At 43.3% G+C, this 27,015-nt stretch overlaps 1 protein-coding gene across 10 annotated transcripts in view; it reads left to right on the top strand.

Annotated features, from left to right (window-relative positions):
* The window catches only part of ABL1 (ABL proto-oncogene 1, non-receptor tyrosine kinase), a 119,972-nt gene extending 93,214 nt beyond the window's left edge, over nt 1-26,758 (top strand). For 8 of the 10 annotated variants that reach the window (XM_050926097.1, XM_050926093.1, XM_050926094.1 and 5 more), the window contains 9 exons: nt 469-764; nt 8,100-8,372; nt 13,129-13,213; nt 13,572-13,749; nt 16,581-16,765; nt 19,003-19,155; nt 19,788-19,877; nt 20,228-20,392; nt 23,023-26,758. In XM_050926097.1, coding sequence (XP_050782054.1) covers nt 469-764; nt 8,100-8,372; nt 13,129-13,213; nt 13,572-13,749; nt 16,581-16,765; nt 19,003-19,155; nt 19,788-19,877; nt 20,228-20,392; nt 23,023-24,719 — 3,122 coding nt within the window. In that variant the 3' untranslated portion in view covers nt 24,720-26,758. Of the gene's footprint in view, nt 1-468; nt 765-7,127; nt 7,257-8,099; nt 8,373-13,128; nt 13,214-13,571; nt 13,750-16,580; nt 16,766-19,002; nt 19,156-19,787; nt 19,878-20,227; nt 20,393-23,022 lie in introns of those variants that run through there. The other 2 variants (XM_050926102.1, XM_050926103.1) reach the window with 2 other exon arrangements.
* The last annotated feature ends 257 nt before the right edge of the window (nt 26,759-27,015 follow it).

Genomic DNA, 27,015 nt, shown 5'->3' with positions numbered 1-27,015 from the left:
GCATTAAAATGCAACTCTTCTCTGAAAAGTGACTATATAAAAATATCCCCTCCTTACTCAGAGGTTCTATGCCATATGTGTACTTGAAACCACATCTGCTTGCCTTGCTAACCAATAAATTTTTACTCCTTTTTCTCCGATGTGTTAGCCCTGCAGAGACAATGTAGCTCAGGTAGAGTTTACTGGATTCTATTCTGGTTCATGCATTAGCGAGAGAGTTGTTAACTTTAGGCCTTCAAGTCTACCAAGGCATTTAAGCACGTATGTAACTTTAAACATGTGAGTAGTCCTATTGGCTTTGACGGATATACTTGTGTTTAAAGGCACACATACCTAAGTTCTCTGCTGAATCAGTGCATATATTCTGATTGCAGAACTTCGGATGTGATGTGTGAGCCAGAAGGAACGTAGCTTTTCTCTCAGATCCCAGGTTTTCCATGTCTAATTATATTTTGTTTTTATGTGAAGGTGAAAAGCTCCGTGTCTTGGGCTACAATCATAACGGGGAATGGTGTGAGGCCCAAACAAAGAATGGGCAGGGCTGGGTACCAAGTAACTACATCACCCCAGTGAATAGTTTGGAGAAACATTCCTGGTACCATGGACCAGTGTCGCGTAATGCCGCCGAGTACCTGCTGAGCAGCGGAATCAATGGCAGCTTTCTGGTGCGGGAGAGTGAGAGCAGCCCAGGACAGAGGTCTATATCACTGAGATACGAGGGAAGGGTGTACCACTACAGGATAAACACTGCATCTGATGGAAAGGTAGGAGTTAAACCTTGCAAGCTGCAAAGGAAAAACCATTCTGGTCCACTTCAACTGCTTGCTGTAGCAAGGGCCCAGTACAGCTCCCACTGAAGTCAACTGAGGGTTTGCCATTGACTTCAGCAGGAGTAGAATCAGGTCCTACATATTGACCTACAACATCTAAACAAAGAGCACTTCAGATATTTTTATAGCCATGTGTCAGCAGAGCTTTGGGAGAATGTCTCCTTTTAACAAGCCCCTAATAGGTATTAGTATGTCTCAATTGTGAAAACCTTGGGCCAGATTAATCCTGATGAAACTCCATTAATGTCTTTAGTGGAGTTATACCAGGAATGAATTTTGCCCCATAGGTTCAAGTGGCATAATATGGACTTAAAAGGACATTGTCAAGTTAAAAGTCATGTCTTTTAAAAATAGTCTCTGTATCTATGTTCCTAACAACACTTCAGGTTATTGGAACCAAAATAATTGAAAAGCTATCATGTTCTATCATTACAGAAACAAGGTGGGGGAGGCAATATCTTTTACTGGACCAGCTTCTGTTGGTGAGAGAGACAAGATTTCACACTTACCCAGAGCTCTTCTTTGGGTCTGGAAAACCCAGTTAAATGACACTTTTAAATGAACTGGGAATCCCAGACCTGAAGAGAAGCTCTTTGTAAGTTTGAAAGCTTGTCTCTCTCACCAACAAAATTTGTTCTGATAATCTACCATGTCTTTCTAATATTCCGGGTTCAATACAGCTACAACAGTTGATGTGTTATCATTGTTTATTGCTTTTTGTCTTCTGTTCTTCATTTCATCTTGGATAATGAAAGAAAGGTTTAGCACTGTAGTTTCACTTTTTGTATATGGCCAGTTTCTCATCTCTTTCACTTTCAGGTTCTTGTGCACTAGCAAGTGCTACTGTAATCAGCTTGTGAATGCTGCAGATAAATGTTTGTTTTAAAGGGTTATTTTCCTTAGGTTTTTGTTTGAATTTTATCAAAACATTTCTTCTGGCACTGGGTTTTGGAAAATATTGTTTTTAATTAATCTAAATTTTAGGCCCTGTTGGATCATGCAGTATTTCTTTAAATCCAGTCTACTTGAGATGTTGCAGTGTGGCTCGGGGGGCATGACTATTGGTGTTCTCCATGAGGCCCCTTCTGCCAACATCTAGTAGTTTAAAGATCCCTTGCCATTTAAAAATACATACATTTTAAAAAATCAGCAACAAGGGGTTCCATGGTTCTGGTCCAGGCCAGCTTTCCTTTGCCCAGTAAGGGCCTATTCCTGTTGACTTCAGTGGCAAAACTCTCTTTTATTCCACTGGTGCAGGGTCAGGTCAGTAAAACAAACTCTAGTTTCTGCAATGCTGAGTACTTAATGGCTTCTCTATTTGTCTAACTGATCACTGTGTATAACCATTTTAAGACACTTCAAGGAAAGAAGCTTATAGAAAAGCAAATGTTCTGTGATGAAAATACTTCTCATCTGCTTGAATTGAAAGCTTTGTAATTAGGGTAATGTTGTAAGGTTTGTCAAGGCAATGTATAGGTACTGTGGTCTTTTTCCTTTTCCCCTGCTCTTCTCTCATTCAGGATGCAGCCAAGCTCCGCATGGTTGAAATTAGCAAAGGGAAATGGTCTGTGCTATGTACTTAGTTTATCTGTATAACACTTAGTTTGTGGCAAGCTGGGGTTTCAGTCTATCTCAGACTAGCCTGCCGCCCACTGTGTCCATGTAGACCCTTGCTGCCACATACTAAAAGTTCTGTAGTGCTCTTTGATCTACCACGCTTTGAAATGGGAGTAGATTAAAGTGTACTAGGGAGCTTTTAATGCACGGCAGGCTCATGCCAGGTAGATTTATGTCCAGGCTTGCCATGTGGGGGTCTACACTGCATTGTAAACCTGGGTCTGTGGAACCCGGGCTTATAAACTCAGTGTTTCCAAGCCTGCACTTGAGCATCCGCACTGCATTGTAAACCTAGGTTACAGTTGTTGGACCTGGGTGTCTCAGCCCTGCTAATATGTCCATACTGCACTTCTCAGACCTTCTGACTCAGGTATGTGGCTTGAATTGTGTCCACACTGCAAAATGGCGGGGCTTGGACCAGAATCACAGAGGGACTCGGGCTCTGCCCCCTTGCCCCCCTTTCTGTAGTGTCCTAGAATCTGGGTCCTTCTGCTCATGTTTGGACAGAAGTGGGGCTTGGGCTCCAACCTGAGTCTGAGCCTGTAGTTAGAGTGCAGTATAGATGTGCCCTAAGTGTTCATATCGACAAGCCTGCTTAAAGGATGGTCGGGAATATTATCCTTCCTCTGTGTCTAGAAGTTTGATGTTGCTTCTTTCCAAATTGGTATTGGGGATGTGTGTTGCTTGCTTATGAAGATGATGAGCCAGATCCTCATATGTTGCAAATGATCATAGCTCTATGCCCAGTTCACTGCAAGATGGCGTGCCACGTGATCCCCATGGTAGCATTTGGAGGGTTTGGTGCTTGGAAGCTTGCATCTTGGCAGTGCTGTTTATCCCAGGAAACAGTCAAGCAGAGCTCAGGTAATCAGCTCAGATCTATACTAAGCAGGTTAATGGTTTCTTTTCCCCAGAGTTGTTCTAATTGACATTGTTGAGAATAGGCGCAGACAAGCAGAATTCATTAAAACAAACCTGTAGCTGACAGTCACATGAAATACAAAAGCTGTGGCGGGGGAGGGGAAGAAGGTAATGTGGTCTCTACCAGGGACAGAGTTAATGTCCGAGTCCTTACCAGGTGAACTAGCCAGGTCAGACACTTGCATTCTGAACTGCTGGGTATCAAATTATATTAACCACTCTGCAATAAATCATCTCCCTCCAAAAGGAAAAGTAAATGTCAAAGCCCTTCCCCATAGCTCTCTGGGCATCTGGGGCCTTCTCAGCTTGCTGTGTCATTAGTCAGCCCATCTGAGGAATTTAATACTGCCAGCACTATAGTTAGGATGAATGGTGGTGGTGGGATCATATCCTGTGACTGAGTGAACACAGTGTCAGGAGAAGGAGGTATTACAAAAATGTGTGGAACTGCTGCTGCTTGGCATAAAAATGTGCCTTGCATAGCACAGCTTTTATTGCACTTTTTTCCAAAGGAAAATGGAAGGGTTAGGAAAGGCCAGATAGAGACAAATGCTTTTTAATTTTAGCACCATTTAAATCAAACCCATGGGGGTTCAAGAGCTTAGAAAATAAGATCTTCAAGAAGTTTTCTCTTTACTTCCCACTTCACTGGCTCATCTTCACACAGCCCACATCTGCCTTAATTTAAGGAAGGTGTTAAAAATGTTCCTTCTTGGCTGGTTGGCATAGGGCAGCCAGGTTCAGGGTAAGCCACTTCCGTCCTGCAGAGAGCTTGATTTTCCTGAGTTTGGTTGAACTTGAGGCCAAGTCCTCCTATTGAGTAGCCAAATCAAACAGCATTGTCAAGCTGGCTTTAAAATCTTGTCATTCTCAGCATATAGGGTCACAGGACTGTGCATCTTATATGGTTCTCTCTGTTTCCTCTGGGACTTCCAGTAAATGACCATGATGGAAACCCATCACTGAAACTCTGATGCTTTTATCATGGCTACCTGTGCACTTTTTGTTTTGTGGTGGTGATTATATATTTTAATTTTGTTTTTGCAGTTGTGGATGATGAAATCTGTTGAGGTTACATATGCATCAGAAGGCAGGGTGGGTCAGCCCTGGAATCCAATGAGACTTTCCTGGGAGTGGGTGAATGTGAAAAAGCCATAGCAGAGAATGGAATGCAGCTTGGTGAGCAGCTTATCTGTGCAGGCAGAACAGACGGGAGACCCTTGAAGCAGGGCCAGCATCATGGTTTTTCTGAGGCTATACAAGAATTGCCTGGGCAGCATATCAGCAGTGCAGCCAGTTAACAATTTATATGAACATTCCATGTGACCCCACGCATTGCAAAAGCCTAAAATCCATTATGTCTATACAAAGGTCTGCTGTCAGCAGCAACAGAGGGTCCCTGGTGCAATTTAAGAACATAAGAACGGCTGTACCAGGTCAGACCAAAGGTCCATCTAGCCCAGTATCTGTCTACCGACAGTGGCCAATGCCAGGTGCCCCAGAGGGAGTGAAGCTAACAGGCAATGATCAAGTGATCTCTCTCCTGCCATCCATCTCCATCCTCGATGAACAGAGGCTAGGGACACCATTCTTTACCCTTACTGGCTAATAGCCATTTATGGACTTAGCTGCCATGAATTTATCCAGTTCCCTTTTAAACATTTCTTTGACAAACAGGTTGAGCGACTGTGAATATTTGGGGAAAGAGGTCTGAGGAAGAGAGAGGTAGCACTGAATATTTGGTCAGAATGTTTGTGGCTTATTGCGTAGCATAGCCATTCATAGCTGCTGTTTGTTTCATTTTCTTCTGATGCATGCCACAAATTCCAGATATAGATTTGAAGACATCAGCATGATTCTGGTTTCCATTAGTGCTGATGGGAAGTAAGGCGTTCAGGATTGAATTTAGGATTTGAGCATCAAGAGGATAGAAAATCCCTGTCTACAGAAAAGGTGTACAGTGAAGTTTTTATTTTTGGATCCATTCATGAATAGTAAATGTTGTGCATGCAAAAATGTGAGGAAGTGTAGTCTTGGGATCTGAGCTGAGGACAGAGGAATCCGAAGATCTATTTCCTGCTTTGCTGTGGACTCTGTGTGTGACCCTTGGAAAGTCATTTGAACTTCCGTGTCTCACTTTCCTCATCTGGATTTAAAGAAACACTGTACCATCCAATTTGGCCTAAAATTTAGATTAATTAAAAACAATATTTTCCAAAACCCAGTGCCAGTAGAAATGTAAAATGGGCACATAATCTGCCACACAGGAATATTGGGAAGTTCAATTCCAATATATATAGTGCTTCAAGACTGTAAAATGAAAACCAAGACCAAGAGCACATTATAAGACCAAGAGCACATTTTTTTTAACGCAAAGGACTGTCAGCTGAGCGTGTGCCAGAGGGATCTTGAACTATAGTCTAATTACATTCTTTGTTGCACTCATCAGTGTGATGTCTGAACCGTTATTATCAGAGGAGAAGTTGCTTTCATACAGATACTGTCTGCTTAAAATATTGGTTGTAGTAGCTTGGAATAGTTGATAAAGGAATCCTAGTCCCACTAGGCTGCTCCACTAACAGCTGGCTGTTCCTTGCTATGCTGTATTGCATCATTTATGTTGGTTCATTTTTCTGTGTGTGTGCTGAAAGTGCTTTCACCTCTTCTATTATGAAGGGTTTTTTGCACTTTACTGAAGAATGTTGTCTTGACTTTTGTAGGGGGTTAGAAAATGTCCCCTTTTGAGCCAACTCTGCCTTCTAGATAGATACAGACTTCCTGCATGAGCCTTACCAATGGCGAAGGCAGCTAAAGAAAAGGAAGAAGAGACTGTAGATCTTCACAGTTCATTGTGCAAAACTCCCCAGCTCAGAATGTCTATATGCGTCCATTAGTCTTTGTGTTATCCCCTGAACGGTTAATTTTGTGGCTTCTATTCAAGTGGTTTTATAGAAAGACTAGCAGTTGGGCATGCAAGTATGCCTCTCTTCCAGTAGCTCAAAGGATATTTTCCTCAGAAGAAATGCCATTTTAGACCAGGATTATGGCCCCATATCAGTGGAGGAGGGTGTCCCTACAGCACAATTATCTTCTAGGTACCAACTTTGCATAGATGTTACATTTCCCAGAAACTTTACAGAGGACAAGACTCCTGTAATTCTTGTTTAGCCTGAAAGATAGTAGACACAAAGGGCTGCAACAGCATAACGTATTTGTGACTCATGCTGTGGTACAGAGACTGACAGAGAACATGAGGCCATGACTGCAGATTACACATTTCAGTTTTGCCCTCTGGGTTATGGTGTGTCTGGCTGAGCTTTTACCTTTTTTTGCATTGTTTCAGATAAGTCCCTGGAGCACTGGAAGCTTCTGCCCATTGTGACTAACCTTAAGGGTTACTATATGTATTTAACCATTTGTCTGACCTGTTTGTATGTGTCATGATATTTAGGGGGATGTGGGGAGAAAACTTTTCTTGCACCATAAGTCTTCCTCATTTTAAGGCTTGCTGTCTGCTTTCCTTTCTCCTTATTCTCAGTCTCTTCCCTCTCACCTTCTCTAACTCATTCAGAGAGACATTCTGTCATCTCTAGTCCCCAGCCCTCCCCTGCGTGGGTGCACTGAACCAAACGCAAATCCAGAAAGCCAGTGGGATTAGCAGGGTTTAAGATAGAGACTATGCTAGGCCTCACTTTCCCCTCTGATTCCCTTCAGCTTCCCTGCTGAAGATGCATCTCCCTTGTCTGACAGGCACACTACTGCTCTGCCTCCTGCTAGGCTGGTGATGGTTTTCTTTGAATTGGCTCCATGACAAGGCTCTGTTCTTCAGTTGAAAAGAGGAACTCTGCCACTTTCCGCATGCTGCTTCCAGTGCAGACCAATATGCTGGTGGAGTGAAACATTTCCCTTCTCTAGTTTAAGGATTATCGGCATCCTTTCCCCATGTTACCAGCTTCCATGAGCCCAAGGAGCAGAGAGTTGGGTTGGAATTTGAACACTGGGAATGCACTGTGTTACTCTGGAGTCACTTGTCTAGCATTTTTAAGGGATTTTTAGTTTCAAAATGCATCAAGCTTGCTAAATGTGTAAGAGACAGAGAAAAAGACATGTGCAGCATACTGTTAGGGTGTTCCACAGGAGGTTCACGTTCAGTGGCAATGGTCTTACATCTGTGTTGCATCTCTCGTCTGAAGTGTGGTGTTGCACTGCAGCCATCACTGGATTGGAACAGCCCAGCTTTTTAATGCCACACAGCAGCACTTCACAATCTTGTAGCACAGGAGCGAAGAGGAATATGGTGTTCTACTGAAACTTCAGAGGGAATTTAGGAAGATAGAAATTTGGTCAGGACATTTGGGTTAACTATCTCACTTTTCAGAAAAGTGAATGGAATCTTAAATGCCCACAAGTGGCCAGGGCCTCTTTTGAAAGAGCGCCCTTCCGGCAGCAGCAGGGTGATCCAGAATGCTATTCGAGGCCACTGGATCTGTATTGACTCAGAGGAAAGGTTATTGCCTGCTCAGTCATCTACACCAGAGGTTTTCCCATCCGAGTGTTGGTCGTTCTCAACTCTGCTTAGCTTGTGAGATCTAACCAGATGGCAGCTTGAGCTGGTAAGCAACAGTAAAACAAAAACAAAATATAATGTGTGTGCATGTTAAAGCAATTTTATCAATACCCTGTTTGTGTTGTGTGAATGAACCCTCTCTCTCTCTCGTGGTTGCTTTTCAGCTGTATGTCTCCTCAGAGAGCCGCTTCAACACTTTGGCAGAGTTGGTCCATCACCATTCGACTGTAGCAGATGGGCTCATCACCACTCTACACTACCCAGCACCCAAGCGCAACAAGCCCACTATCTATGGAGTGTCTCCAAACTATGACAAGTGGGAGATTGAGAGAACTGACATCACCATGAAGCACAAACTTGGAGGGGGCCAGTATGGAGAGGTATATGAAGGAGTCTGGAAGAAATATAACCTTACAGTGGCTGTGAAGACCTTAAAGGTAGGAACTAAAGCTGCTATTCATAGCCTTCCAGTTGGAATGCAAGTTTTATGCTACCCCTTCTGAAGCCTGGTATTGGGTAGCAGTCTCTGTCTGTCTTCCTCCGGCAGGATCAGATGATGCAAATTGTTGAAAATCCTTCCTTTGCTTACATCTGGTCTAGAACATCTGTTGCTGTTAGTTAACTGTATTTTTCAGCCTCTTCTAATTATTTTTTGTTTGAGAGAGTTGGACCATTTGTACTGTTAAAGCCCTGCAGAACTGTGGATATCTGCTTTATATCCACAGACCAAATTTTGTATCTGCACAGGGCTCTGTGTATTGTTTTCCAAGTCTCCATCTTCACAACAGTTACAATCAAGTCATGGAAGCTGCTTACAATGTTGTTCCGACTTGTAATATAGGCAGGACCTTATTGTGTCCAATAACCAGGCTAAAGCCTTGGGCATGTGTGTTTCTCACATTTTGGGGAAGGAGAGCTGCAAAGGTGAGCTGTCACATAACTGACACACATTGGTAAAAATTACCGTGGGATGTGAAACAGGCTATGTAATTAGAGATCATGCTTCACTGGTACTTCAGATACCTTAATTGTTCTAGTCACATCATGTGCCTTACCCAAAAGACGAACTCCTTGTGCACCTAGAAAATAGGCATTTCAGTAGCTGTTCACTGTTAAACGATTTAGGATGAGGGGAAGGAACTTTCTGGATTAATTATCCACAACCAAAATAGATTAGACTCTTAGGCCTCGTCTCCACTGGGTGGGGTGGGGAGGTGAATCGATCTAAGTTTTATGCAACTTCAGCTACGTGAATAACGTAGCTGAGGTCGATGTACTTAGATCGACTTCACCATAGTGTCTTCACTACTGTGAGTCGACTGCTGCTGCTCCCCTGTCGACTCTGTCTGCGCCACTCACTGAGCTGGAGTACAGGAGTCTAGACATGGTAAATTGATCCCTGCTGGATCGATCGCTGCCTGCTGATCCTGCCGGTAGTGAAGACATACCCTTTGTGGCTTGGACTGAAAGACAGAGAATCAGGTTCTGTTCCTGCCTTTGCTACTTAGCCTCTCTATGCCTTGGTTTCCCATCTGTGAAATGGGGATAATACTTACCTAGCTCACAGAGGCATTGAGGTTTGATTTTTATAAACCAAAAAAAAGCACATTGAGATCCCATAGTGCCTTCCATCCACATAACGTAAACACTCACTATTAGGAATTCAAATGCGAGCTTCAGACTATGGCATCATTGCTGGAGTTGCAGTGTGGTGTGGTGAGGCAGAAACAATAACAAATGAAAGCTTTCATGTTGGAAATCATTAAATGGAGAGGAATGTATATATGCTTTATTTCTGTGAATAAAACTGTGTCCTCGAGCTGGGGAAAGGGATTTTTTTTTAACCCCTTGAATTCTGGCTACCAGAGTGTTCCTGGGTTGTTATGGTTTCAGAAGGTGATTATTTGGGCAATTAGTTGTTTTTGAAGGTTCCTGTTATAAGTTACTTTCCCCACTTGGTTTCATCCAAAGAAAAATAACACAAGTCACCTTTCCTCTTTTATATATGGAGAGAGTGACACCTAGTGGTAAAGCGTGATTCTATCTCATTTGCATAGGAGAATGCTGGGAAGAACTCTGCCTTGAACCCCATAGTGTTGGTAGAAAAGGGATTTGACAAGCAAAACGAAATATCTAGTTAGAGGAATAATGAGAGACCAGTTGTTTTCCTGAAACACTGAGTTTATTGTAGCCATCTCCAATCTTGCTGATGGTGTGGTATTTGAGGGTTAGAGGTGTTTCAAAGATGTTTTTTTTCCCCCTTACCTCAAATAATTTTGCATTCCTTTCTTGTTTGCTTTGATGAAAACCTCTAGCAGCAAAGGCACAGTGTTATCCCGTAAAATCTCCGTGTTTGTGTGTCAGAAAAAGCTACCTTGATAAGGACCATGACTGTTTCAAATATGCTAAGTAAATATTTTATGACTGAAAATGGTTCATAATGTAATCCAGAGCAGCATTCTCCCCTGGGAAATGTTCGAACACCCTAAAAGAGACTGAAGAAGCGCTGTAATCTGAAATTATGCACACTAAACCATACTTAAAAGCAAATACATAATCCACCTTCCTTAAATCCATCAGTCTACTGTCTGACAGATGGGATTGTGGCTGTCTTCAAAGTTTCAGGGAATATTTGAATACCTTGCATTTATATTCCAACTCTAGCAGGAATAGCCAAGTGTTCAGTTGCTTCTTTAGGGAAACCCAAAGCGCTCATTTTATTGTCCATTAAGAGAATATTTTCCAAAGCTCTCTTGCCTTTCCTCGTCTCCCTCCATGCCCCAGATCTGTATATTAGAAATAATAAAGAAAGGAAAAACTAGGGGGGAGACATCCTTGGTTCTTCTGATATCCTTAGTGCTTGATGAATTATTTCCCTTGCATCTCACTGCAGCCCGTTTGTTACCCAGTCTTCTTTAAGCTGGTTAGAAGTAGCTCAGAGCCTGCTGAACCAAAGTAGTTTATACAGAGAGAAAACAAGGGCCCAAAGTCACATGTTCTGTGCTTCTATCACATTTAATTGCATGGTGCTAGAGAATCTGTTAGTGCTTGTGCATTTTCTACCAGTATATTCCACTGGAAAATCAAGATATCCTTGCCAGAATGTCAGGTGTTTTTGAGTATTTTAAGACCCCAAAAGAACAGAAGCCAGTGTTGTTTGGGGTTGAAAGAATACTCACTAGTGAGCTGGCTATTCCAGTTTGGAATCAGTTTTAAAGCAATGAGAGGAATGTCATATCCTTTCACTAAACCTTCCTTGGTTTAGTTCTTACAGAGCAGCCTCTCAGGCAGTAACTGGACTGATGGTGAGCACTGCTATTGATTAAAAAGGGTTCCGTTTATAATATACGGTTTTAGTTTTGATGCCACATGCTAACTAAAACAAGAAAATTCAGTGTTAAGGCTGAGGCACCTTCTTTATTTCATGTCCTTGGGTATAGTAACGTCACACACAGATCTGAGATAACAGAAACACCATGTTGTTGGTGGAGGATAGCTCAGGGAATAGATTGACAATTGGAGACAAAGCTTTCTAACCTCTAGGTCATGAGTTTGAATCCAACCTGCTGCTGATTGTGACCAAAAATTATTGCCATGTGAAGGCACTTTCATGTCCCATTGTAAAATGAGCTGATCATCTATCCTTTTCATAGTGTAGAGATATCTAGTTTACATCTATCATGACTGACATGATGAAATCCTTGTTCTTTTTCTTAGCAGAGAGGCCGGAGATTTGAACTGGTCATTCAGCCTTAGCTACCCTGATACCCCTGGAGGTGGTCTCTTCAGTTCAAGGCTGACATATATTACTGTGTTGTGCTAAGGAAGCATGTCATGCTGCTGTAGCTGATCTGTGATGTGATATAATTGGAAATTGAAATTGGATAAATCTGGTATTTTTCTTGAGCACTAGATTATCAAACAAATAATTGTTACAGTAATTCTCTGTTTGGTTCCTTTCTGCTACCTCTTTCTTTGAAGGATAAGAGATTTAACACAAAGGAACAATTGCAATCTTCTGTACAGGATGATCCTGGTGGCGTTTACATATCAAACATGAGATAGGCAAGTATTTAGGATCATTCTGAAACTCTGATTATTAACCCAATGTCCTTTGCCAAAGGAAATGGTTTAAATTTCTGTTCCCAAGAACCTCATAGCGGTGTAGTATTGACAGTGTCAGGAAACTACAGCTGCCATCAAACAGTACCAATTCGTAAAGGAACAGTAAATGATGGAGTGAAACTGTTTGAATAGAACTATTGGTGCTAACAACGAAATAGAGTACCAGCTAGGTCTACAGCAGCAGCCATACCCGTGTCATCAGCCTTACCAGCAGCAGCAAATCCCTTGCAATCCCTCCTTAAAACACTTCTTCTCTGAAGCCTGTCAGCATTAATCCACCAGTGAAAGAAACATTGATATAGAAAGAATAGTTGTATTTAAAAATATATTTTTGAACCACTTTGAAATGACCTTTTGGCCTTCCAGTGCACATTTGTTTTGAAATATTTATTCTTTCAAATAAAGACAGTATCTTTCTTTGTTTTATATAATTGCGAGCAACTTAATGACACTCAACAAATAATACGAAGCAACATCTAGCTAGAACATTTACTTCACAGATTAGACTCTAAAAGCCAGGAACAAATTCATAAGCTATAAAACCTGCAATCTTCAGTTGTGAAGCAACCACCATCAATTGTCACAGACCCAATCAACAGGACTCTGAGTCATTGAAGTGGTGGTCCATAATGGATGCAGGTAGCCTCAGGCATCTGCATGTGTAGCATTTTCCCTTTTGTTCTCATCTGTCCTCTTGCCTCATTCATCTCTTGTCACCCTAGTACTATTTCTTGTGGCATGAGCAAGTGTCGTCAGTCTTTTTCCAAAGATGTGAACTCTAAATGGGCTTCTCTGAGCAGATCATCTCCCTGCAGGAGAGGGCCTACCACAAAAGGGGAAATAGGTATTTTTTTGTGCCAAAAGAGGTGGTATAAGAATGACAGTAGATCAGTTAAACAGAGGATCGAGCCCAACCCAGCAGCGTGATGCAGCTGGAGTAAGGAGCCGTAGTTTGGGGACAGTCACAGCTTACCCCTTCAGTTTGCAGTGATTCTTCAGTCCACGTGCTAAAATCTGTTTCCACCTTGTGCATATTATCCTCGCTGAAGCTTTTCTTTTTCTGTTCAGGAGGACACCATGGAGGTAGAAGAGTTCTTAAAAGAAGCTGCAGTCATGAAAGAGATCAAGCATCCTAACTTGGTGCAGTTATTAGGTAAGTGATAGAAATACCAAGCAAAGGGATTTGAATTAAACCCTTGTGCAGTGATATGGATGCTAAGGAGCAGATAAGCTGCTTACTGTACCAAGGCTGCACATACAGATACTTATTCTCTCGCAAAATTCACAATTTGTAAAAGTAGTACTTGATTTTAATTATTTTTTCTTCTTTGCATTTAAGATGCAAGAGCCTAAAGCAGGAAATATAAAACTGCTAATCAGTTTTTAGGAAACTCTCCTCCTTCACCCCTCCCACTCCTCCCCATACACATACTTATAACTTGCCCAAAGAGCAGAATCTGCAGACATCAGCATTCTAGAAGAAACTCTGTGTTCAAAAATGTGTTCCACAGGGGTATGTACACGGGAACCTCCATTCTACATCATCACAGAGTTCATGACTTATGGGAATCTGTTGGATTATCTGCGCGAGTGTAACCGGCAGGAGGTGAATGCTGTGGTGCTACTGTACATGGCGACTCAGATCTCCTCAGCCATGGAGTACCTGGAGAAGAAAAACTTCATTCACAGGTAAGAGTGACACTGAGTGCTCACCCTCTTCTCAAGCACCAGAAAGCCCTTGAATTTCAGAGTCTAGCAATATGGGATCTAAGTGCATCACATCTTATAACTTACACTAACACCTTGATGTGTTGCATTCTGATATGGGACACTGCACTGTAGAAAACCCTCTACAAGAGGCAGACTCAAGACTGCCATTCTGCCATGGTGGTCGTTCTTACCCACACATACTGTGAAGGTATCGCCATGTAAGGTGAGGTAGTTAAATTGGCCCATCTCTCATGTAAAGGTACAGAGATTCCTAAAAATCATGGCTCTTTGTGAAATAGATCATTTCTTATTCCTATTAAGCTAATGGTCAGCAGAATGACCTCTTCCCCAGAACTGTGGGCATTGCTATACTCATACTGGGGTTCCCAGCAAAGCCACCTTGCTGCCTTTTCATAGTGCTTTGATTTGTCCCTCTCCTTGTTTTCATCTGCTTTGGTGATACTTTTCCATTATTGCATGAATTGCGTGTATCTCTGTAGATAAGCATCTCTGCAGTCTTAAAGTCTGGAGATTTTGACCTTTAAGTGTGCTGCAATTATGATTAGTGCTTTGCATTCTTTGTCTGAAGAAATGACCTCCTAGCAATGTAATGAGACAGCCTGGATGGAGGCTTGAGAGTCTTTGCTGTTTTATTTAATACAAGATCTTCTCCATGGCATAGATATGACCTTTCCCACCCAATTAGCTAGAATATGAAATCTGTACATATGACTTCATAGAGACGAATATGAGGATCATGTGTGAAATGCTAAAGGTTCCTTGTAAGACACACATTTCCTATGTTGCATCAAAGCTGGGTTCACATGCTCCTGTCAATCAAAGTTAACACCTATTTGCTGCCTCAGAGTTTCCAGCTTTTTACCCTGTTGTAAGATTGTAGTCCCCTCAACATCTTGCAAGTGAACTTTACAAAATGTTTTGCGGAATCCCATTTGTTTGCATGCTCTTGCACTTCATTTCCCATTATTGCTGATGACCCAGATATCTTCAGAAAATAGAAGTTTTCTTTCTTATAATCTGCCACCCCCGCATCCGCCTGCCCAGTTATTTCAGAGGTGTTGTCACAGTCCACAGTCCTTGGATTCAGATGCTGGGCTGTGACTTCATTGAATGAATCAGGCAGGAGTAGGAATGGGGTTATAAAGAGGAGTTTTTATTTAGACAAACCTGGTAGAAATCAGCACTGATATGGGGATATTCAGACCACTGCCTGACAACTTAATGGGCCTTTGGTAAAATGTACTATTTTTTTTATTTTTTTTTAAGTTCTGCAAGAGACTTTTTAAAGAGTAAGTATCAGAGAGGCAGATCTTGCTTAGATCTGAAGTAGACTCTTACTTTAGCTTTGTGGTGAAATCAGTTTCTAATATAATGTGACAAAATCTGGTAGGTTTTTACAAAATCTGTTACTAGCAGAAATGCTTTCATGTACTTTCACGATTTTAAACACGCAATGCACTTTGACCATATTAGCATTATACATGATCTAGTGAGCTGCTGTCGGTGCATCCCTTACTCACTGGTGTATAAATAGAAGGAAGATTTCAATCAATTATTGCCCACTGTTCTGCTAATCAGAATCCTGCATATGAGGCATGGGGAATTGTTCCATCATCAGATTTCCCTAGGTTATGATTGTCCATGTTGACCACCTTTGACTGTCCAGGTCATCAGGATACACTTTTTGTAGTCAGTATCAAAGCCCCTGCCTGCCACCTAGGTAGTGATAGAATTGATGTGCCTAGTGAGCATATTTTCAGAATAAAGGAGAGTGTTGCATCCTGAGGAGTGCACTAGCTGTTTAACCAACTTCATTCCAGGAAATACTATTACACCATGCCACACAACTAACCTGTGGAACTCATTGCCGCAAGATATTGAGGCCAAAAGCTTAACAGAATTAAAAGAAGACTTAAGGGATAATAAAAGCATACAGGTTTTATTATAGTAAACTTTTTAAAAGAGATTTGAAAGTTGAAGGCTTGAACCAGTTGCTAACTTTTTTAAGATGAAATTTTCCCTGTGAACCAGTTATTCCTTAACTATTTATGCAGAGATTCTTGCACCTTTCTCTGAGCAGCTAGTGCTGGCCGCTGTCGGAGACAGTACTGGACTGGACGGACCCACTGGTCTGATTCACTGTGGCAGTTCCTATGCGTGCCCATTCACATCAGAAAGAGAGAAACTGTATTTTCAGTTGCTTGCATTTTGTACAGATATTTTTTCTGCTTTTTACAAATGGTATTGTATACTACTTTAGTACAGTATGAGAAAGCACTGCATTGTGTTGTTTATTATGTGAGTTGGTATGTTTGGAAAAAATAGTTTGTGTTTGAGATTTAAACATGGTAAACCTGGGAACTGTTGTGAAATTGATTAGAGAGAGCCCTGAAACTGATTAGTATATTTTCATTGTCTAAGCTAAGTGATATGTAAATAATAAACAGCAAAACTGGTGAGGATCTTAAACATCCTTTGTTTCAGTAATCTAAGATAACTGTAAAATGAGCACTGACACTTGTCTTTATTTTTAAATGATTTTTTTCCTGACAGTGGCAGCTTTTAATTTTTCTAAAAAGTTTGTATTCTAATTTAAAAAAAAATTTTTTTTGACGACAGCCTTATAAAGCGGAGAGAACAAATAATCTCCTGCTTTCTACATACCTTATACAGAAAAACACATACAAAGACTTGGGTTTCTTCAATAATAAGCCATGTCCTCTCTGCTGCTGAAGGTGTGATATTGTGAAGACCTTTCATGGCCTATTTTTTCTTGTCTGCTTTCTTAGGGATCTTGCTGCCAGAAACTGCCTTGTAGGGGAGAACCACTTGGTGAAGGTGGCAGATTTTGGTCTGAGCAGACTGATGACAGGTGATACATACACTGCTCATGCTGGAGCCAAGTTCCCAATCAAGTGGACAGCCCCGGAAAGTCTGGCTTACAACAAATTCTCCATTAAGTCTGATGTCTGGGGTAAGGACCTACTTACGTGCACATGAGACAACAAACTTTTTATTCCCTAGTTATAAAATCAAGACATTAAAAACTGTTTCTTCAAGTATATGCCGAAGAGAGAGAGGATGATTGGTGGCGGAACCACTTGGGTCTGTGACCTTGTCACAGCTAATCAGGTGTGGGCTGGTTCAGTGTTTGAATGAGAGACCTAAAAGGAAAACCCAGGAGCTGCACACTTTTAGTAGGTCAGGACTTCTCCTTCTGAGGTTGCAATCCTGCAGATCGTTAAATACATGCTTAACTTCACAGGTGAGAGAGCCGTCCTCACATGTCAAAATTGCAGGATAGGTGCCCAAGCCAGCTCTGAATCAATGCCATAGCACAGTACTTTGGGGCATTATGCTGTTGAAGGTTACTGCCTCTGTAAGCTACTTTAGGTTGAGGGTGAGAGTCTGAGATGTTGAAACATGATCTCTATGTGCCTAGTGATAGCTCTGAGCTCATTTTTCGTACATTTTTAAAAGAATCCTTTGAATGAGACGAGAAGCAGAGAGAGAACTTGAAGACATGTTGATACTCCTGAAGAGCCTGGAATACTTCTGATAAGAACAGGATAGATAGGCTCTATCGTACAGGCTAAGTCCATCCATTCTGACTCCCTAAATTCCCAGTGCACTTTCAGTCTGTCTATCTCGAGGTTTGATGCTGCTGCTGATCACCACAGTATCTGAGGGGCAAATTTTCAAAAGTGTCTAAGTGACTTAGGAGCCTAAGACCCATTCGTGTAAGTGATCTTAGGCATTTAGGATTCAGTGGCATGTAAGAATTTCTGAAGATTTGACCCCAAGTGTCTTCCACATAAAATCAACTTGGCAGTAGTGAAGTGTCTAGTGGACTTCGGACTGTTCTCTCTTTTCATCTTGTAGAAAGTTCTGCTTGGAGTGGAGTTTTATTCTTAGGATGTTGGAAAGGGATTGTTGATTCTGTGAATGTTCTGGTGATGGCGGCAAAGCTCTGGGTACTGTATTATTGGTTAAGGTATTGATTTTTCTTTTTGCTGTCCTAAACCTGTGTGTGGAATTCTGTGAACTGCTGAACAGCTGCCATGATCCATCAAAGATACTGCTGTACTTAAGTGATGGTTGGGGTGATTCCTGTGTACATTGAAATGATAAAGCACTTTGGGAGAAAAGGTATTCTAAAAATGTGAGGTTATTTTTAATTAATATTGGGCAAAATTCTGTTCAGTTGGAGTTATGGCCGTGGTCCTTGGGATCTGACTCAAAATAAAGTGAGCCCTTTCCCAGTCACTCACTACAACTGCAGCTGGTGCAGGATTTTACAAACTTTCATTCTGCTGCCTGAGGACAGAATTCAGACAGAGATGCTCATGGAAGTGTCTGGTTTAAATTGCCCTTGGTTGTTTATCATGTAATATGATGTGATTTCCGTACTTACGCAGGATTGTAATTGCCTTCTCTTCAGTGACTGAACTAATTACGTGCAGGTTGTTGAACTGGTGCTGGGTCTGTCCTTTGTACTCTGAATCCCAGTTTAGTTGTCTAACCATGGGACTCACACATCCTCACCACAGTTCAATACAGAAAGGGCATCCCGATCATTAAAGTTATTTTTATTTGACTGTGGTGCCTTCTGTTAAACTTCCCTTGTAACCAAACTGTCTCACTTAATTCTCGCCTAGTTGGCAGTTATCGCTGTGAATTCCATCACAATGTTGGGATTGCAGCTTTCTCCTCTGTATATCTTGATACTCCTAGAATGGGGGCAGCCCATAAACAGTGAACCAATTGGACATGAGAATCCTAAAGAGAAAAAGGGGAAGTAGAGATGAGAAGAGCTGTCAGATTTACAGCAAGACTGCAGTGCAGCAGAGAAGCAGTTTCAATTAATCCACAATGGCGTCTCTTAATTGTGCCTTTAATAGGACTTGAAGGATATCAAAACGTTCAGGTTTGAGACAGCTGATACCTTAAAAATTAGTCTAATTCTATCTTGTCGTATTGCAGGAGACTTGTCTGTGTTGATGAAAAAACTTGTTACATTACTTTAGTTTCTGAGCTGCTGCTGAGCGTGGAATTTGAGCCACCCAGACCAGGGAGCTTGTTTAAGTGCCAGGGAATGTTTTTCGTGCATCCACCGAAAGCAAACTTGCACGATTATTGGTTTGTTTGTTTTTGGTTTTTGTTTTTTTTTTTTAAAAACAACCCTAAAGCCTTTTGATTTCTCTGTTGCAGCCTTTGGTGTCCTGCTATGGGAAATTGCAACATATGGCATGTCCCCTTACCCTGGAATTGACCTGTCTCAGGTGTACGAGCTGCTGGAGAAAGACTACCGCATGGAGCGGCCTGAAGGTTGCCCTGAGAAAGTCTATGAGCTCATGAGAGCATGTGAGTCTTCTAAAAGCATATAGAGACAAATGTCAAAGCTGATTGAGCTCTGCAAAGATGTAGTTGTACTGTACAAGAGTATGGTTAAAACACTATGGCACAAGGAGGCTTTGTTAGTCTTCCATTAAAGTTGCAGCGCTTAGTTACAGTCTTAAACTCCACTGTCCCAGGAAGATGTAAATGTTCCGAAGTTACCCATGCTTGGCTTGGGGGCATTCTTCTCCACTAGGAGTGGGAACTGTCTAGGTCTTGGGGAAGGTGTGTTGTTTAACTCAAGTTTCTTTGCCTCCTCTTTCCTGGGAATCTAAATAAAGGATTGTGCATCCACCTTTGTCTAGGATGGGGAAGGGAGCCTTGTTAGTTGTCTTGGGAATGACTTTTCTTATTCCCTTGGCCATGTCATTTATGGTTGTTGTTTTTTTGGAGGCGTTGAGTAGGCATAGCTCTCACTGGTGTCAGTGGGAGCTGAGGGTGCCCAGTGTCCTTAAAATCAGGTTGCTAACATCTAAATCTCAGCTGCCCTGTCTGTGAAAGGAGGCTGCTGATACTGAACTAGTTTCACAGTGATAGCGTGAGGCTTAATGAATATTTGTAAGGCTTGTTAGAAGTCCTGAGTAGTAGTATTCTTTCAGGCTGGCAGTGGAGCCCTTCTGATAGGCCCTCGTTTGCTGAAATCCACCAAGCATTTGAAACGATGTTTCAAGAATCCAGCATATCTGATGGTAAGTCCACTTGCACCATTCATCACACTGTTTCTAGAAATGGGGGCTATGGCATAAGTGCACTGTAACTTAGTTTATTGCTTTATCTGAACATCCCTGCACAGTTGCTTTGCAGTGAAGCTTTGTTTGTAAGGTTGTACCTCCCAGTGTAAAAACATGGAGCAGGAAGATGCTCGTATTATTTTTGCTACCAACAGACCTTCCCTCTGGCTGAGCCCCCTTCCCCGGGGTGCTGTCAGCTTGTCTTTTTTCCCCTGTTCTCCGTTGATAGCTTAGTATTTTTACCTTTTATCTCTACCCCACTGCCACCCCTTGCTTTCCTTGTGATCATTCTTTTCCTTGCCTTCCAGAGGTGGAGAAAGAGTTGGGGAAAAAAGGCATGAGAAGCGTAGTGAGTAACTTCCTGCAGGCTCCAGAACTGCCGACCAAAACGAGATCGTCCAGGAGAGCTGCTGAAAGCAAAGATGCCAGTGAGAACACGGAGATGGCGCATCCTAAAGGACAAGGGGAATGTGGTATGTTCTAGCTACAGCCATTATTCCCCTCCTGTGACACAGACTGAAATTAAATGGAGGCCCAGATCTGGAGAGAACATGGGAGAAGTGCCTAATGATAAGTACCTGCTCTCTGGATGTGCCCTCTGTCATTAGGCACTTCTCTTCCTAGGTTCACTATGGGTTTGGGACTGTATTCCAGTAGCTCCTGGCACTTCTTGTAGATGGCTAGCCCTCAGTATTACTCTTGGGGATTCTGAGCTGCAGCAGCCGTGCAGCCCAGGAAGGGGGGATATCTCCTCTGTGTTATCTCTCTACCTCCTGAATTCCTAGTTGGTTCAGGGACTGGTGCAGCCCCAACGAAAGTTACAGCAGCTCCGAAGGCTGTTTTAGCCTACAGCTGCTGTCCATGGCACCCAGTGGAGCAGTACCAGAACACAGAATACTCTGAGCACACCATCTCCCTCACCCTGATACATACCTGTGCCAGCAGTTATCAAAGGGGTAAGGTAGGACTGAAGCTGCTCCAGTGCTGGGGGAATTCCCAGCAGAGAGGAATCTGCCTGGCTGCCAGCCCCTTTACATCACCAGAGTGGTCTAAAGAAGCTGGATCACTGCTCAGGATCGGAGCTCTGGTATATGCAGTACAGACTTTTATATGGGAAGTATTTCTCCATCCCTACATCATACCAAGTGTCTGTTTTGAAACACGGAAGAGTGTTACTTTTGGCAGATATCAAATATAGTTTCAGCAAGGGACGCTGAGGTATTTACAAAATCTACCATGAAATTAAACAACCTTTCAATCAGTTTCTCAAAGCGTGTAGTTTCCATTTTGAGGCAGTTGAAACAATGAGAAAACATTGAGCATAGGCAGTTAATTTGTATCCAGAGCATTTTAAAATGCAACGTTTAAAAAATAAAGAACTCAATAAAAAATTGATCTCTTGGTTCTTGCTAACTCCTGTTAAATGTGCCTGCTCACCTGTCCCATCAGGAGTAAGCAGTGTGTTCTGCGGACTTGGGATCTCGGAGATCTTTAGTACACCTCTAAGAGAAATGGCACGCGTGTGCATGTGCATACATGCCTAAGAGAGAGAGGTCCCCACTGAAACTCCTCTTTGGGGTGGCTTTTTATTTAATACAGACACTTGATGGTTCTTCTGGAGAAGGTGTGTTTTGGTGCCATATCTGAGCCTGGAAGCTGTATTTACTGTGTGTCAGCTTCACAATAAGTACCTATAGAAGGTCCTATGTCCCTTCCCTTTCCAGTTGCTTACAGGTGTCCAAGACCTGTGAGCATCACTTCCCATCAGTAGCAAGCACTCCGTGAGAAATTTTGAGTTTAAGTCTTGATCACTGAGATGTTGGTCCCTGGGAAGGGATGTTAGGGACCTGAGTCATTGTTTTCTTGAAAAATCAGTGTTGAGAAGAAACATCTTTCGTGTTCCTTCCTAAATGAGCACAGAGGCTCACATACCCATATCTGCTCTCAGAAATAGCTGTCCCCTTCCAAATTTTTTTAAAAGCCCTTTTTGCTTAGGCCCTTCCAGATTTGTTCGGGTGCATGTGAATGGTTTAATTACACAACGTCCAAAAAAGTGTGACTTTGCAATCCTGAAATTACCCTTTTTTTCAAGAATTCCTCTCCTTCCTCTCAACCAGGATCCAAATCCCAGAATATTTTCCAGTATATGACTATGTAGCATCCTCTTTTCCCTATTTAACCCTGCTCCATCTCCCCCTCTTGCTGCCTACTCGAGCTGTAAATGTATACAATATCCTGAAGGCATCTCTTGTGAATTGAGGTGCTGTCTGAGCACTCCTGTTGTAATGCCTGACCTGTGAACGAGAGACCGTGTTGTTCAAATATTGGGACCTTCAGGACTCCTGACAAATGTATTATAAGCCGCTGTTCATTTTTGAAGTATTTCTCATGTAAGTGGAAAAAGGGTCACCCCACTCTCCTTCCAGAGCAGCTCCACTGGAGCGGGCTGTTGTCTCTGGGTTTCTCCATTGTGCAAGGCTGCCTGTCTTCACAATGACATGGTTAGGAGTATTGAGCTGATGGAATTACCTTGATTTCTGCTTGTGCGATACACTCCACCAGAGGATGCTGTCAGATGGGGATTATGGACACCTTAGAGTAACCAGACAGGGAGACGAGTGTGTGGGTACAGACAGGCCTTGAAAAATGAACCTTCAGTCACATGGGAGAAAACAACAAAGGGACCAAAAAAAAAGCGGACCTTAGTGTTCACTCACATCTACAAGGCAGCAGGGCTGGAGAAAACTCCAGATGTAATGTCAGGAACTCTGGGATAATGAGGGTTAATTTGTGTTGGTCTGAATTTCAAATGTAAATTCCTGTCTGACTGACTTAGTCAGAGGCCTGCTTGAGAAAACAAAGGGTGAGGTATTCTGGCAGGGCATCCTATAAACATTCCCCCACCCCCAGGAATTAATGTGTCCAAAGATTCTGGACCAAATCCAACCTTGGCTTGGTGGAGCAGCGCCTGCTTGCACCAGGTCTGAACTCAGCCCTGTTTACAGAGCCTGCACCTGTTGGGAGGTGCTGCAAAGCGATCCCAAAGGAAAGCAGCCTGGTATTTCTTTAAGCAAAGCTCAGTAGAATCTTTTGTTCCTTGCAGACCCTCTGGAGCATGACCCTGCTGTTTCTCCCTTGCTCCCGCGGAAGGAAAGAGTTGCCCTGGAGAGCAGTTTAAATGAAGATGAGCGGTTGCTTCCAAAAGACAAAAAGACCAACCTCTTCAGTGCCCTTATCAAGAAAAAGAAGAAGACTGCCCCTGCCCCTCCGAAACGCAGCAGCTCCTTCCGGGAGATGGACGGCCACTCGGACCGCAAGGGTGCGGGGGAGGATGAAAGCAGGGACGCCAGCAATGGGGCTTTCATCATGCCCCCTGCAGATGCCATGGATGCCTCAAAGTGCCAGGGTCCAAGCAATGGGGCTGGAGTCACTAACGGAGCTGTCACTGGGAACTCAGGCTTTTTATCCCCTCACCTGTGGAAAAAAACCAGCGCCATGACTAGCAGCCGGCCGACAACTGGCGAAGAAGAATGTAGTTCTAATGCCAGCAAGCGCTTCCTGAGGTCCTGCTCAGCATCGTGCGTACCCCATGGAGCCAAGGACACGGAGTGGAGATCCGTGACGCTGCCCAGGGATTTACAGTCCACAGTGAGGCAATTTGATTCCTCCACCTTCGGCGGGCACAAGAGCGAAAAGCCAGCCCTGCCTCGGAAGCGGGCGAATGAGAACAAGACGGATCTTGCCGTCAGGGGGACGGTGACGCCCCCTCCCCGGCTGCTGAAGAAAAATGAAGAGACGACTGACGATGTGTTCAAAGACGCAGAGTCCAGCCCTGGCTCCAGCCCACCCTCTCTGACACCAAAACTTGTACGCAGGCAACCTATAATCGCTCCTTCCTCCAGCCTGTCCCACAAGGATGATGGCATCAAATCCAGTGCCTTAGGTACCGCTGGGATGGCAGACCAAGGTCCTACCGTCAAACCCAACTCTGCTGGGGTTGTGGTTGCCAGCAAGTCTTCCACGGAGGAGCCAAGGATGAGAAGGCTCAAGCAGACTTCTGAGTCGTCAGGAAAGGACAAGGTGAAGTTATCAAAGCTTAAACCGGCTCCTCCGCCTCCACTCTCCTCAGCTTCCATTGGGAAGCCTGGAAAATCATCCCACGGCCCCAGCCAGGAAGCAGCAGATTCAGGGTCTGGTACTAAATCTAAACAGTTGACTCAGGTTGCAGACACTATAAGCGGTGATGTCGCCAAGCCAAACCAGTTAGGGGAGGGTGTAAAAAGGCCTGGGCTCCCCTCTGTACCAAAGCCACAGTCCTCTACAAAGCTGCTGCTGACCACAGCGGCCCCAGCCCCCTCATCCTCATCTGCCCCATCTGCCCCGAGCGGAGACCAGCCATCGTCAACGGCCTTCATCCCTCTCATATCCACCAGAGTCTCCTTGCGCAAAACCCGCCAGCCTCCAGAGAGGATAGCCAGCGGCACCGTCACCAAGGGAGTGGTATTGGAAAGCACTGAGGCCCTGCGCATTGCCATTAACAAAAACTCTGAACAAATGGCGAGCCACAGCGCCGTCTTGGAGGCCGGCAAAAACCTCTACACGTTCTGCGTGAGCTACGTGGACTCCATCCAGCAGATGAGGAACAAATTTGCCTTCCGTGAGGCCATCAACAAGCTGGAGAATAACCTTCGGGAGCTCCAGATCTGTCCGGCCACCGCTAGCAGTGGCCCTGCAGCCACGCAGGACTTTAGCAAACTTCTCAGCTCGGTGAAAGAAATCAGCGATATTGTTCAGAGGTAGCAGAAGCCAGGTAACACCTTTTTTTTTCTTTTTTTCTTTTTTTTATATAACAGGCCAAAGCCAACTGCAGAGAGAACTACAACATATGCGCAATGGTAGACTGACAAAGGACCTAGGGGCCTTCATTATAGGGATTTGCAAAAGGCACAGACTGGGGAACAGCCCTACTGCCTCAAGTAGGGTGTTTATCAAGATGCACTTTTCTCCCTTTCACCGAGGTGCCCAGAATCTCTCGTACTCAAAATCCTCTGGTCTGTGGAGTTATTGCCTTGTGGACTACAGGTCTAAATGCTGAGGTCACACCAGGCCTTTTTATAATAATTTGTTGTTTTTGGACAGAGCTTTAAGATTGGAACCTGGACTGATGAACACAGATACTCTGCCCTCCTCCTGGAGGATTTCCTACTGCAATTTGATTCCTTCCCCCTGCCCCTGTTGTACATGAAGATGAGTGTTTGAATAGCAATATACACCCTGCTTTCCTGGGGTCACAGTGTCCCGTCCCCCGCAGACACATACATGACACTAAGGTCACACATTTGGAGGTGGCGGGGGAGTTATTAATGAAACTTAGTAATGAAACAGAACACTACGAAATACGTTGACGAAACTCCTCCCTGTGGTTCTGTCAGTGCCCTTAGCTGCTGGTCAAGGAATCCATGTTTCCTCGTGTCCGGGAGCCCTTGACGAATGGGTTTGGAATGGCACGGATGGACGCTGTGAATGCAGCGGTACAGGAGTCCATTTGTGGATCCCTTTTGGTAACGATAAAGGAGTGAGGTTATAGAGGAAGAGCACAGCCGTGCTTTGTAGATGCACAACTCTAGCCAGGCTCAGGCTTGGGGAAATGGCAGATCCTTTGTAAGAGCAATGAGCTGACTGCATCACTGAATGAGGAAGAGAAGGATGGCAACAGGGGAGGTGGATTAGGATGAGTCTAAAGATACCACTTTGCCTCCAGCAGTGGTTCTAGTTGAGTCTGTGCATCCCAAATGTGCCTCAGCAGAGCTGTTGTTTGTCTAGTTAAATTTCCAGCCACGTCAGTTACATGAGAGTAATGAGCTCAGATAAGGGCTACATCAGACCTGGACGGGGCTCGCTCATACAGTCCCTGTTGGAAGAGGAAAGCAGCTCGTGGCGAGCCCTTCCTTTCAGTGTCCGTACAAAATACCACTGAACAGTTTAAAATCTATACATAGGGGTTTGGAGTAGTTTATTTAATTCCAGTGGAAACATTGGTTACCCTAATGATTGGCTGGTTCTGTCCAGGATTAAGCAGGGATCGGAAAAGCCTGCAGAAACCTTTTGCCCTGGGTGCATCTCTCAAGGGAGCAGTCTAAGGATGCCACAAACTTCTGAAACCATGACTCCTGGGCAGCCTTTCCCAGTTCACTTTGACCTTCCCAATTAATCCAATGGATTTGGGGACTAACTGTGACTCTTTGTGTTATTGAAAGGACAAGACTTTAAGACAATTAACAGTGCAATTTAACTCCTTTCAACTCTGGCCAAGAGAAGAAAGCAATCTCCCCACCCCATTCCCTCAGTATCTCCTGTGAAACCCCACCACGTGTATCTTAAACACTAATTGCTTTCCATGAGATTTTGTTTTTCCTCTTACGAACTGCTTGTTTTATAGATGATTTCTGATTGTTGTTCTCTGTGCTCACACCATTCTCACCCCCACAGATCACCTTGGCTTAACTCGTGACAGTAAAATAAAAACAAAACAAAACACCATAGGCTGCCTTTACAAAATACAAACGTACATGCAACAAAAAACCCACAAGCAAAAAAAATAAAAATAAAAACAACCCACCCCACCGAAAAAACACCCCTTGGACTATCTCTTTTCTGAGGTACTGTTTTAACGTTGTTGATAACATATTGTGCCACTATATTATACATTTGTATCTCAGTATTACACACTTTTGTAGACTTGTCTTTTTTACAGTGTGTAAATAGCTCTGTCCTTAGTTTCTGTAATACCAAAGGGGCTGTTTCCCCTTTATTTTGGTCCAATACAGATTGTTTCTGTACGTGGCTCTCGCTCTGATATTTATTTTTTTGGGTTTCTTTTTTATTCTGCGCTCTCTAGCATAGTATATTTAAAAATAAATCTGTGTCAAGGAAAAGCAGGAGTGCATTGATCTACTGACAAGGCTGCTTCAGCTTAGATGACCTCTGTCTGGTGTGTGGTGCAGGCATTGCACAAAGGCCTTTCTGATCACCATGCTGATCAGAACCAGAGGGCAGCGAGTTACCAGAGTCTTCAGAACTAGCTCTGAAAATCATA

Source organism: Gopherus flavomarginatus, chromosome 17 (assembly GCF_025201925.1).
Source record: "Gopherus flavomarginatus isolate rGopFla2 chromosome 17, rGopFla2.mat.asm, whole genome shotgun sequence".
In the NCBI taxonomy this organism is placed as follows: Eukaryota; Metazoa; Chordata; order Testudines; family Testudinidae; genus Gopherus; species Gopherus flavomarginatus.
This window is presented reverse-complemented; position numbering and strand designations above follow the sequence as displayed.